Consider the following 14,096-nt stretch of genomic DNA (forward strand, 5'->3'; position numbering starts at 1 on the left):
CATGCAACCAAAATTAACATGCCAAAGACGTGAATGCCATACATTTGATTAACTATTGTTGTAAACATGACTAACAACTTTATTGCAAACATCTGCCAAGGATAAACGGAAGAGGCCTCCTGACCCGTAGCCTTTACCAACAAAAGTTCCATACTTGGATATTATAAATTTATTAGACTCAAAGACAAGCTTGTAGCCAACTCTACACAAAAGAGATCCACTAACAAGATTTTTATTCATGGAGGGGACATAATGCACATTCTTCAGCTGCACGACCTTCCCCGAAGTAAACTTCAGATCGACCGTGCCAACACCACGAATAGAAGCACTTGAACCATTGCCCATCAGCACGGTGGAAGTCCCCTTCGGACTGATAAGATGAAAACATGGAAATATCACCGCATACATGCACATTAGCACCTGTGTCAATCAACCAATCGGGAAAATGACATACTGAAAGGATAGTGGGAAATATACCATACCAGCATCCTCCACGTCAGTGTCACCAATGACAACATTAGCGGACTTGCCACCTTTCCCATATTGACGCTTGTCATAACGATTAGGGCAGTTAGGTGCCCAATGATCAGGATCTCCGCACACATGACAAACACATTTATTCTTGTCATTCTTCTTCTTGAAGTTGGTGTGCTGTACAACCTTGTTCTTCCCATCGAACTTTTCTTTACCATCAAAGTTGCCCTTGTTCTTGAAATTGTGGGGCTGGAAGTTTTTCTTTTGTACCAGATTGGCACTAGAACCTCCCTCAATGCCTCGAGCACGTGTGTCTTTTGCTCTCACCTTTTCTTCCACATCAAGAGGACCTATGAGATCCGGAATGGAAAACTCCTGTCTCTTATGCTTCAGTAAGGTAGAAAAGTTCCTCCACGAAGGAGGAAGTTTAGTGATGATGCCTCCGGCAACAAACTTGTCTGGCAGCATGCAATTGAAGTGCTCAAGTTCTCTTGCAAATGACTGTATCTCGTGAGCTTGCTCAACCATGGAGCGCTCTTCAGTCATCCTATAGTCATAGAATTGTTCCATGATGTACAACTCAGTCTCCCACATATCTTTTCCATTATCAATTGATGCATAAGCATCAACTATGTTCTCACCAAGAACGCTCAAGAGAGCAGCCTTAAACAAGGTATCCATTTTTTTGAAAAGCTAGCTCCTCTTAAGCATCATGATCTCTTTCAGGTTTGCCAAGAGTGGCGTCATAGCAGCTCATGGTTTGAAACAACAAAACATCTCTCACGCGCCACCTCTTATAGTGGACACCCTCAAACATAGGAGGTCTCATGGAAGCAGCAAAACCACTCGGGGTAAATTGCCTATAATAAGGGTTTTGGATTGTTGGATATATGAGCAATTTACCATAGGATTTTATTAAAAGAAAAGCTATGGAAAACATGACTATCATAAAATAGATGAAACAAGACATGGAATATAAAGATGAGACGACGAAAGACATGTGCACACATGATCTAGAAGAGAACATAAGTAGAGCCGTTCTATATACACAAGGCATCATATGGAGTGATGAGATGAAACGGAACATGTCTAGAAGTGAAACTATAGCAAAAAGTTGCGGTAGGAACTCAACGGAAAAGAACATGAGTATGTACTGAGTTGCAACAGCAGCAGGGTTGGTGTTGGCGTTGTCGTTGGCCATGTTACCGAAGAGGTGGTCGACGTCGGGGAAGTAGTCATCGTCTGGGAAGAGATCGTCGGTGTCCGTGATGGAAGCCAGTAGTCGCGCTGAGCGCTCCCCCAAAACCTTATCGCCCTTCTCCCGTACAGGACTCGAAGAGAGCGACCTATCTTTTATAGGCGCAAGAGAAGGAGGCGAGAGGCCAACGACGGGAGCCGAAGAGAGCGAGGGAGACGAAATGAACAGACATCAGCCGAAGAGTGTCGCGTTCACTTTCAATATCCACTTCATCAAAACGTTTAGCTTTCGAGTGACCTTTCGTATACTAGTCGTGCATGGCAAAATTTTAGTTCGACTCGGCTCATTCCCGCAACCCGCGGCGAGGCGAGGCGAGGCGAGGCGGGCGGAGGAGGAGGAGCGCGCGTGTATGTCTCTCTTGTTCTCAAGCTCATACATGTATGGAAACATCCTCCCTTATAAGGAGGTGCAACTCCCACTAAACTAGCAATGTGGGGCTAAACATTTCCACCTCTTGCCTTGTACAAATGGGCTGCATGAGCCTCCAGGATTTATTAGGAATTTTCTGAAATTATATATTGGGCTGGCCCAAAAGTAGACAAAATTCCAGCATAAACTTGCATTTTCTCTGGAGATGCACTACTTGTCATTAACCTACCGCACCTGGGTTGCAACTTCGACCTCATCAGAAATCTTGTCCACTGGTGCAGCGGGCTATGGGCGACAAACAGGATGCTGCCCTGGGAATTGCAGCCACAAATAAGCAGCAGGTAAATGGGTGTATCTCTTTCACTGTGTACACAGAAAATGAGAAGAGTGAGGAGAGCAGAGTGATCGAGCTGATAGGAGGGCTTCAGTGGGCGTGAGAGGCACCACCGCCCCACGACCTCACGCCACCCACGGCCGCGCCCTCAGTTGCCGCTCCCACCGATAGTCGTCTTCCTTCCACAACAATAACAACTAGAATCAGAAAAAGACCGAGAGATCAAAACCCAGGGAGGAATAGAAGGACAGAGACATAAATCGAGCGAATTGCAATTACTTTCAGGCTTCCGAGGATTCTACTCACCTCCTTCGTCCACAACCGCACCACCAAGTCTGTTCGGCCGTGGGAGTAACATTTAGGCCCAGGTAGCAATGGAAGTTAATTTCGGCCTACTATGGCCCTGTGATGTTGATTGGGCCCAGCATAAATAACAATCTGATCCGGCCCAATAACAGTTGCAATCGTGACCGGTCACCACTACATAAGCCCACCCCGAGCTAGGGTTCGGGCCTCTCGCATCCCACCACCAAGCTCCCGACGCCCTCTCCTCCCCCGCCGCCGCCGCACTCCCCAGAGACCGCAGGCATGGGCGTCTTCACCTTCGTGTGCCGCGACTCCGGCGCCGAGTGGTCGGCCAAGCAGCACAAGGGCGAGCTCGAGGCCTCCGCCGCCACCCCCTACGACCTGCAGCGCCAGCTCGTCTCCGCCGCCTGCGCCGAGGACAAGTCCGGCGGCGTCCAGTCCTCCTTCACCATGGTCTCCCCCAACTCCGCCATCTTCCAGGTCCGGACCCCATCCCTCGCTCACTAAATTCCTGTGCTGTGTACTGCTGATCTGACTATATGTACTTAATTGGTTCCGATCCGTGAGTTCTGATGATTCGTTAATAACGAGCACCGCTCTTGTTGCAGATTTTCTGCGGTATGCATTTAGTATCGTATTAGTGATTTATGTAGATCCAACGGTCTGTTCTATTTAAGATTGTTGGCCTTTCTGGATGATTAACTTTTTAAATTTATAATAGTTATTACAGAACGCTGTATATTAAAGCTCTTGGAGTTTAGATTTTGATCAGTTAATCGACTCAAAAATTATTGAGATGTTTGCGTTGTGCTCTGCTCAATGTGTAGAGCGCGTAGAGCAGATTTTAGTAACAGTTTTTGGTCCTAGTTATCACTAGGAATCATAAAAGGTTGTTTGCATGTTATGCTAATGCAAATGTGATATGACACTCTTTGTTTTGTGTAGTTATATCATTTGCTTCTCTGTATTCCGTTTCTATTGTTCACCATTGCTCGAGATTGCAAGCTTGTTTATTCACTAGTCTGATGACAGAAATTACTAGCACATCAAGGTAGACCTTTTGTCAGTTATCTTCCATTTGATGCTGAACTAAGGGACCATTACACAATTGGAAGTCTGTCTTAAGTCATAATTATGCATGTTGTGCCAACCAGCCAAGTTTCTAAACGACTGTGATAGCTAGTCTTGCTTCAACTTGTTTTCTTGATTGTCGCAAAAATATATTTCTATTGATAGATAGAATTGAAATGCTCATATCTGAAACTTGATGCAGGTGGTCATTGGTGGTGCCTCTGCTGGTCCGATCGGTGGTGGTGCCGCTGCTGGTGCCGCTGCATCAGGTGGAGCTGCTGCTGAGGCCCCCAAGGCTGAGGAGAAGAAGGAAGAGGAGAAGGAGGAGAGCGAGGACGACCTTGGCTTCTCCCTCTTTGATTAGATCTTCTTCTTCACCCTATTGCACGCCAGAAATGACATGGTCCTATTGCCGCAGTAATTTTGATGCCATGCCTAGTTTGATTGTCAAGGGATGTATGTGTTACTTTCTGTTCATGTGAGGATTTGGTTATGTTATTCTGCAGCTTCGATATCCTACTATGGCTTTAGTCTTACCAGTTTATAGTTTTTGTCAAGTCCTGAAATTCTTGATGGTATCATTGCATTATGTGTTTTACGTCTTAAATCCAGTGTCCGTTTAAATCTCACCACTAGGATTGGTTTGGTGTCCATATTCCTGTGCCTTGACAGGAAAGAAAAGCGATTTGGCATATCCGGTACAGAAGATTTGATGTTTGGTAAACTTTGTACTCCAGGAACAACTGCAGCCCTGTAAGAGCATCTGCAGAAGGCCCTTTATATGCCTGCAAAATAATCGCCAGTTTATGGTTTTGTGTGAAAAAAGTGAGTGGCCCGAACTGATACCATAAACGCGTCCAACCTTTCAAAATTTGTAGGGCAGTACGACGCCGGTCGTGCTGCCACCGTTAGCGTAATGCAGCAATTTTCAACAACGGCTGCAACAAAAAAAAATTGTAGCAAAAAAATATCTACTTGATTGTAGTAAAAAGTGTCTACGTGTATCAAAAGTCAAATTGTATAAAAAGTTGTAGCAAATATATTCGTGTACGCAATATTTTTAGTGAACGGCCGCAACAAAAAATGATGTCGGTTGTAAATATTAGCATGGTTGTAGCAAAAGTCAAATGCCGGTTGTAGCAAAAATTCAACGAACTCGAGTTGCAACCAACCGTGAATGCAACTTTTTAAAATGAACAAAATATAGCAAAATGACTAACGTTTGAAGCAAAACTAAACGTGGTTGCAGCAAATCGGATAAAAAAATGTTGCATGGCTGCCAGCGAGGCGCGCGGCCCGCGCGCGATCGGCCGAACGATACGGCCGACGCGCCCGGTGGAAGCATTTACCAAATTTGTAAGGGGCGCGGCCAACCTTCCAAAATTTGTAAGGGCCGCGGTAAATATTTTAGCCGGGCGTGTTCCCCACTTCCATCCTGCCCGTTCGTTGCGTTTGATTCTAGCCATATCTGTAGACACAATCACGTTGTAGGGCCGCTTCAGACCTAGGTACGCCGTGTCGCTTCGCCCCCACCCCCACGCGGATCCGCCCAGCCGAGTTGCCTCGGGTCGTCGCCCCTTGGATCAACCGTCGATGAGTCGCCGCCGCCCCAAACCGAGAGCCGCCAATGTGTCATTTATTCCTCCTTTCTAGTTAATGATTTGTAGATGAATTTTCATTCGTGCGAGATCGAGTGCGATTTTAGATGGATTCGTTTCTCTCCCCCCTCCCTCTCACGGATCCGCCGAGCCGAGTTGCCTTCGGGTCGTCGCCCCCCTGGATCAACCGTCGACGAGTCGTCGCTTGCCCTGTATTCGTCCAGCCGAGCCGCCCCAAATCGATCCCCGCGGGTGTGTCCTTTTTTGCCCCCTTTTAGTTCGACTTAGCGAACAATTTGTAGATGAATTTCCGTTCATGCGAAATCGGGTGAGTTATGTAGATGGATTCGCTTCGCCCCCCTCCTCCCTCACGGATCTGCCCAGCCGAGTTGTCCCCGGGTCGTCGCTCCCTAGATCAACCGCCGACGAGTCGCCGCTCACCCCGGATTCGTCCAACTGAGCCATCTGTGGGTCACCGTCGCCCCAAATCAACCGCCGCCAGTGTGTCCTTTTTTGCCCCCTTCTAGTTTGACTTAGCGAAGAATTTGTAGATGAATTTCCGTTCATCCGAGATCGGGTGCCATTTGTAGATGGATTTGAGCCCTTGCGGAGAATTTTTGCCCGACAATTCGTCCTTGTATCATAGCTGTATCTGGAACAATTCTTGTATTGAATTATTAGTTTAATTCAGTGATTTAAATAATTATTATAATTTGGGTGATTGTTATATTATAATATACTACATTTATACTTATGTTGAATTCATAATTCTATGTAATATGTGATACATGTGTCAAATTCAGAAATACCACATGCTTTGTGAGCTGGCGGGTGCTGCGGCCGAACATACCCCGCATAATGGAACTATAAAACAGACCACGAACTTGGCGGGGTCTGTTCTGCAAAACATTTTTTTGCGAACTGTAAACTTACTACGAGGAAAGGGGTATGCTAGAGATGCTTTAACAAGCCTTGACCTTTGCAGATTCCATCTGTTGTTTTTGTTTAGCTCCTGCTAGTGACGTTATCAGTTTACTTCGCAGCATTTGTGTTTGGCACTATGGTCTGAATACATAAGAATCGTTTTGTACAATGGGAGGGGTGATGACTGCGGCTGGTGGTGAACTACTGCTTGCTGGTAGATCTTGGGCTGCGGAGAAGATCGAGGGGGTGGATCGAGGGAGGCTGAGATGGAGGTGACCTGGGGAAGACGGGTAGTGGTGGGAGGCGGACCTGAGAAATTCGAGGGAGGGGAGATTTCCTGTGAGAAAATTGGGTGTGGCTGGAGGAGAGAAATTAGATCTTAACCCACACTTTACTTTTCACTTTGATCATTTGCCCCTTCCCCCGAGATTGACGGGTGGGGCCGAGTCCACTTGCCATTCACACAATCCTGAGACAAATCATCAAACCCCTGCTAAAGTGTGCTAAATCATCTAATCCCCCGGCTGGAGGAGGCAGAGGAGAACGAAGGTGGGGGAAGTGGCCCAGATTTTTTGGCCGACTCTTTCAGGATTTTGAAAATCGACTCTTCACACAATTTCTCTCAGAATCTTGTATCCTTAGTTTTTTACAATCCTAGCTGTTCACATCCTAACTAGATATGATTGTAAAAAAAATATGAATTCAAGGTTTTGAAAGAAGCCGGATGAAGTGTCGATTCTCAAGACTATGGAATAATCGGCTAAAAGAACTGAACCTATATCTGTTACCCGGCGGCCGGCCTTAATAGATGTTTACAGAACCACTAAACAAACCCCTGTAAACATCAACAGAAAGGTGGGGTAAATGTTCTTCAAACGGTCACTACACACTGTTTGGGACTTGTATTGCAGATTGTGCTGTGCCGGAAGGAAATGATCCAGCTTACAGACTTGAATTTAACTACAAACCGTGACTGTTTTTAGAAACAAGTACAACATGCGGGCATCTGGCTTTCAACTGAGCCCAGTCCCTCATGGGATACAACCACCTCTAGAAAAATGGGCAACATAGAATGGAAACATTTATATTTAGTCATGTATTTATTTAGCATTCCAAAATCGGAATGTTTTGGGATGTTACAGACAGCTCTGCCGCAGGATCTTATTACCTTTTTGCTTGACATCCTGAAGCATCATCAACAGTGTTTCTTGCAGAGACAGAATCGGTAATCATCAAGTTCAAACTCACTCGCTTTACACTCCCCTTCAACGAAGCCCTCGTCGTGGCAGTGCTCGGCACATGGTCCGCTCGTGCATTCAGAAACGGTGTAGGTTTCGCTATACTCCTTGCAAATTTTGCCTTCGGATCCTGCAATTGCAATAGAACATGGATAACGTTTGGGCAACAACCTCACAACATACAACACCAGCAATCTGTTATACTGCTCAGGTAACTATTTCGGGCAAGGCTTACCGGGAAGCAACAACAGAGCCGCCATGAGCAACACCAAGCACAAGCCACGCATCTTCACCTTGTGGACGTCCATGCGTCCAGGGATGAACACCCAAGGAGAGAAGGAAGGGATCCAAATAGGTGAAGCTAGTAGTGTCATCGGTCCCTTCTTATAGATATGATGATGAAACCTTGCAGTAGACCAGAATTTTTTGTATTTTAGTGGACGATGCAGTCGCGTGTATATCTTGATGATGTAGTGATGTGTTTGTACACTGGAAAAAAGGACGCTTTGAGACGTGATAAAGAACGCCAGAGGTTGTTGGAAAGTGCGTGCGTTGTTGCTACGAGACATGTTATGATGCTTGCACCGCTCAAAATGGTGTCTTGTTGCTTAGGCGAAACCATACAAAAAGCCAAGCATAAAATGTCCTATTTATCTAGATGTGCACCTGTATATAACCAAATAATGCAAATGATGTGCTTTATATGAAAGAAGACACCTGGAGACATGAAGGCGTCCTAGGTTGGTGAATGGTGACACACATGCGTGTTATTGGTGTGAGGAATGACATAGTTTATATACCGCTCAAATTGGTTCCCTTGTTGCTTAGACGAAACCTAATGTGCCGGGATCACTAAATCAGAGGATGAATTGCTCAATTATTGTGTTTATTTAATTAATTTCCCTAATTTTGCATTCGTATTGTAGGATTGCATAGGGATAGAAGCATAAACTTGTTGGAAGCTATACCTAATAGTATTCGTGAAGAAAAGCAATTATGTTGATAAAGACAAAGTAAAGAAAAAACACTAGTGGAATTGGAAGACAACTGGAGCCAGGGACACAAGGGGTCGACTAGAGGTGTCTAGAGACCTTAGATGGAGGCCCATTCGGCCTAGGCTTAGGGCGTGTGGCCAGTCCATTTAGGGTCCTTAAGGACATCTTCTGCCTCCCCTTTGGTTATCTTATCCTCATCATTATTTCTATAGAGACACCCTGGTTTCCTTGATTTTTCGTGACGGTGAAAAACAGAGGACCTTAGTTCCTCTTTTTGGAGAGCCAATCCTGTCAAATCCGCCTTCTGTGATACGGGAAATTTACTTTCATCATCGTCACTAACAGTTGTGGGGACCATCTCTATCCAAACAATATTGACCTATAACACCTTCTCCTTCATCTTCACCTTCATGAATGGAATATCTAGTTTCTTTTTTGGATGCTCGGATTCTTGATATTCATCCTTTTATTTCACCTTTATAATTATTTGCTACCCAATAAATTTTTAGCATCCAGTTACATGAGTTTTGTATGCAGATATACCATAGGCAAAGTGCTTGTCTTTTATGGCATGTGTGTGCACTATGCAATATGCAACATCACATTGAATTTTATGTTTTTTTCTTTGGCTGTTGGCATTATTTCTTGGCCTCTACATAACTGAATGCTTGAATGTGCGATAGTCCTGAGAGTAGTTGAACTATATTGAAATTCTTGGCCTCTATATAATCGAAGAGGTGGTGAAGACGCGTGGGAGCACACGGAGGCACACGACAACGGGCGCGCGTGTGGCTCGCGGAGGCGCGAGAATAGGCGCGGCGAGCTGGCGACGGGCGTGCGGGGGCGCTCGTCTGCAGGGGAGCGGAGGTCGTGACTTGGCACGAGGGCCACATCCGAAGGGGTTGCGTGTACATGGTGCTTAGGCACCGCTCCCGTGCGGACATGTGGCATGCCGGTCGTGGGAAGCGTGCATGAAGCTTCCTGGGTATACCAAGAACGGAGATTAGCCGTCTCCAAGACAATTGGGGTCGACTGGCCCCACAGGTCGGCTGGCGATAGCCGGCCCATTCGGCCAACTCAAGGAAGGCCGGCCGGCTGGCGATAGCCGGCCCCCTTCAACCAACCTGTAACGACCAAGATGCGGTCCTTTCCGATCTGGGGGTCGAGGCCTCCGAATAGGAAAGAAGCGCATCTAAGCGTTTCGCAAGCAAGTAACATAGCACAAATAAATATAAAAGTAGACAATTCGGGATTCAACTGTCTTCTTATTAAACTCAGAGTACAACACAGATACAATGAAGGTAGTTCCCCTACGGACTACAAAACATGGAAAAAGCTATGCTACCCTGCTGCACGCCCACGATCACAACCACGCCCCAGTCCTCGGGATAGTTCATGTAGAGGCGGTCTGTCTCCTCGTCGTACTGCCACGCCAGCTGGGTGACGTCGGGGTCATCTGTCTCTGGGGTACCTGTACCTGCTGGGAGTTTCGGAGGAATCCGTGAGCCACGGGGACTCAGCAATCTACGACCTTGGTGCCAGAACTAGTCATGTTATTGGGTAAGGTAGGGGTAAAGGGTATCAGGCTGCTGCAACCTATGTTTGAATAAGTGGCTAACTTACGCAGAAGAGAAGTGAAGGTGATCTACGCTAACGGTCGGGACTACTTGATCAGTAAGTGATCCTGAACACCTACCTACGACATTCATAACCCCACCGTGTTCCCGATCGAAGAGAGATCTTCGAAGGGACGGTCACGGTTACGCACACAGTTGGCAGTTTTATTAGTTTATGTTTAAGTTCTCTAATACCGGATGTTAACAAAATATTCCAAGTTGCCACATAACCGCGGGCACGGCTTTCCGAAAGATTAAACCCTGCAGGGGTGCTCCAACTAGTCCATCGCAAACGAACACATGCCGCAAAGGCATCCTCTATCACGAATCTCGTGATCTCATCGGATTCCTTAGAGGAAAACCTCAACTCTGGGGGAAACCAAAGCTTCACTGGGATTCCTATACGCAAGATATACCGCTAAGGTAAGGCAAGGCTAGCAGGACCTCCCGACGTGTCGACGACCCCGATAAGAGCCGTGTATCTCAGTCTCAGGACATGCCGGATGGAACTAGCTACAGGTACCAAACCTCAAGTTTCCTTGTGGTGGCCCCGCAGGCAGACCAGTTTGGACCAACACTCATGAGGAGCACTGGCCCGGGTTGTTGATTAAAGATCCTCGGGGTAGCTACTCCCTATGCAGATTATTATTAAGTTGTTTAGCAAATTAACACCAATGTCGGGTCCTGCCGGACAAGCCTTAGCACTATGCGATTTACCAAGGGGGTTCCCATAACAACCCCGAACGTGTTAGGAGCGATCATTATGGAATCAAACACCGGTAACCGGTAACTAAGGCGGCAATAACAGAACAAAGCACCCGGCAAAAGGCTAGGCCTCCCGTCATTTACCAAGTATATAGGTGCATTAATTAAACAACAGAATTTAATATGATGATATCAAGCTCATGTTATCACATGAGTCAAAAAAACACCTGCAACTAGCAATGCTAACATTAGTAACTGAGCAAGCCTACTTAGCCATGCAAGTTTGCTAGGAAGGAGTACGGTGTTTGGGCTCATGGCATATGAAGAGGCAATTTAATTTCAGTGGTAGGCAGCGAGCAATATGACATGGAAACGAAACTAACATAACAAGTCTAGAGATGGAATCAAGGTCATATCATCTTGACTGTGATATCCTCAACTTGGAATGGTTCTGGATCGTCCTGCACGTACTCTCCTGACTCCACGTATTCGTTCTCCGCTCCCGGTGCTACCCAAGATAAGAATAACAGCCAATGAACAGCAGCACCACAATATGCAACAATCACATGATGCATGAGATGAAAGTTGAGCATGCACCACTATTTCTATCACTAGCACAAGCAAAATAAACTACTGCAAGTTTCTGGACAGAACTGTGCACTAAGCTATTTTGACACGCATGGGAATGACATGAACAGATGCGGCTCATGAAAACGGTGGAAAACCATATAAAGAACTTTGCAGACGGAGCTACGGATCAACGGGAATCAACGAAACAAGATATGAAGCTCTACGTGGAAGTTTCAACACCACACTCACATTTGGCACAAATCTGGTATTCCCAGGTTGCCAAGACCTGTAACAACCCAACATGAATGAATTTGAGCAAGGAAGAACACCACAACATCAATTAAGCACACACATTGATCAAAATGACAAAACTGCCTAATCTGCCATAATCTGCATCTTAGCTCTTTGGGAGCTGCATGCAGCATAGCTACAGGTCTTCAAACATGACAAATAATATATGTGGCTGTTTCCAACCAAGAACACTACAAGCACCAGCAAGAATCACAGCAAAAGGAATTAAACTCTAGAAGATACAAGGCCACAAACTTTCCCAAAACCATCAGATCTCACGGACTTGGTGAAAATTCCTGCACCTGAGTTTCTGTCTCTGTTCTGAAGCTTTTTGACAGCAATAAAAACACAACCTACTGGACTCCAAATGCTTTGAAATTTGACAGGAAGCTTCAAAAACCTACCAGGTTCAAAATCCTAGCACTGAGCTAGGGCTAGTTCTGAACAGAATGACCAGCACATCCTCATCTATAGGGGAAGAAAATGTTTCCAGAATCCCAGACTTAGTGAAATTTCAGAGTTCACTAATCTGGAATTTTTCAGCCACAAGCCCACTTTGTCTAGGCTTAGTTTGCACACACATAACACCAAGAGGTAATTGACACCACTATGGTGTAGAGCAAAACCCCTACTACTAACACACAAAAACTCATGCCCTTGGGCTCCACCTATTCCATGGAATCAAGGATCAAACTTTCAACAAAACTGTATATGCACCCCATAAAGTACCCTTCTAAGATAACAACTACATAGGTTGAGTTCATGTGCACAATGACAAAGTGACATGAGGGTTTGAACCCCATGTTTGTGTCATGCACATCAACAACACCAACACATCTACCACACTATCACTAGCATCAAGCACAACAAATAATATAACTCCTATGCTGACAAGAGAGTATGCACACCCTCACATATGGGCATGTGATGGTGCACACTCTCACATGTACCACAAGGAACACCCTTGGAGTCATGTCACCCACAAGGTGCAACCCCCATAAGAATCTACCCATGCTTAACTAGCAAACTCCTCCTACACTTGCTAATCATAGCTAGCAACCTAGTTCAACTCACACACCTTAATGCACACCATCTTACAAGTAACAAAACAACCTACATAAACTCCTACCAAGTGTATCTACCCACACACACACAAGTGCAACCAACATGGGTATCACAAGGCTAGCAAAACACCACTCCTACTAGCTAAAGTGAGAAGGAAAACAACAAGCTCTCATGTGCAAGCACACCTCAAATACTACAATGAACAGGGCTGCAAGAAAATCAAAACAACAAAGGAACAAAAAATAAATACAAAATGTCATGGCCACCTTTGGTTGGCACAAGATCAGCAATAGTAAGAAGGGAGTAAAAAAATTACAGCAGAAGGAAAAAAAACAAAAGGGAAAGAAAAGAATAGCAAGAGGGGTCAGGATTTGAACCCTGAACCTCCTGGAGTCATCATAGAGGAAGCTCCACCCTGCTATTGTCATGGTTCGATAGAGCAGAGGGGAACATAGCAATCTACCCTTCTGCTGCTACTACTACTAGTGCATAGGGTAAATAAACACCAAAAAGGGGCGGTGCACCACCGGGGACTTGAACCCTGCACCTGACAAATCACACCACAACAACACGCGCTACACACCACTAGGATACACGACAGGAGCTTGACAGAGGAGGGTGATCTCGCAAGAAATAGCACCACTACCATGTTCTGCTCTGCACAACAGAGAGATGCGCCACGACAGGGAAGGAGCGACGGCTCTCTGCTGCTGCTGCAGATCCGACGAGGGGAAGACCCTGCTGCCGATGCTGCTACGCGGGGAAGGAATCCCTGCTACTGCTAAACACATGTATGGCACCCTAGACAGAAAGAGAACACGCACAACTCGACGCTGCTGCTCTGCGTCGACAGAGATCAAGGCGACAGGAAGGTCGCTGCATCCGCTGCTACTGCACGTCGGAGGGGATCCACTTCACACCTACACACCACTACGAGGGGAAGAAGCCTGCTGCTCAACACCTTGCGCACTAAGCTACTGCTCACCGAAGACAACCTACTGGCCTGACGAAACCGCAACATACAGGAGGCACGACGAGCACACGACAGATCCGGCCGATCTAAGGAGGAAGAGGCACAGGGGAGACGTTCCTCACCTTTGGGAAGGAAGAAGGGGTTCGAGTCAGAGACGTTGGCGCCACTGGAGAGGAAGAAGAAGGCCGGAGAGGTTCCTGTCGCCAAACCGAAGAAGAGGGAGAGGACGCCGTGGGCGCGCCCTTGACGAGCTCGGCCCCGTCGGTGTGGTCGGTCCCCGGGGCTCCTAGCGCCGGGAATGGATCACGG

At 46.4% G+C, this 14,096-nt stretch overlaps 1 protein-coding gene and 2 long non-coding RNA genes across 3 annotated transcripts; 2 read left to right on the forward strand and 1 right to left on the reverse strand.

Moving 5' to 3' along the window:
- Window positions 1-2,943: 2,943 nt before the first annotated feature.
- LOC123407760 (60S acidic ribosomal protein P3-like) lies at window positions 2,944-4,419 on the forward strand. The gene is made up of 2 exons (XM_045100961.1): window positions 2,944-3,221; window positions 4,015-4,419. Exons 1-2 carry the CDS (start codon window positions 3,024-3,026, stop codon window positions 4,174-4,176), a joined length of 360 nt encoding a protein of 119 aa, XP_044956896.1. The 5' UTR covers window positions 2,944-3,023; the 3' UTR covers window positions 4,177-4,419.
- An 879-nt stretch (window positions 4,420-5,298) lies between these two features.
- LOC123409869 lies at window positions 5,299-6,122 on the forward strand. Its single transcript, XR_006612925.1, has 2 exons — window positions 5,299-5,662; window positions 5,752-6,122. It is a non-coding gene; the product is annotated as an uncharacterized LOC123409869 (long non-coding RNA).
- Window positions 6,123-7,402: 1,280 nt separating this feature from the next.
- On the reverse strand, window positions 7,403-8,203 carry LOC123409868. The gene is made up of 2 exons (XR_006612924.1): window positions 7,808-8,203; window positions 7,403-7,702 (listed from the first exon to the last, which is right to left on the reverse strand). It is a non-coding gene; the product is annotated as an uncharacterized LOC123409868 (long non-coding RNA).
- Window positions 8,204-14,096: the final 5,893 nt, after the last annotated feature.

Source organism: Hordeum vulgare, chromosome 7H, assembly GCF_904849725.1.
Source record: "Hordeum vulgare subsp. vulgare chromosome 7H, MorexV3_pseudomolecules_assembly, whole genome shotgun sequence".
Taxonomy (NCBI): domain Eukaryota; kingdom Viridiplantae; phylum Streptophyta; class Magnoliopsida; order Poales; family Poaceae; genus Hordeum; species Hordeum vulgare.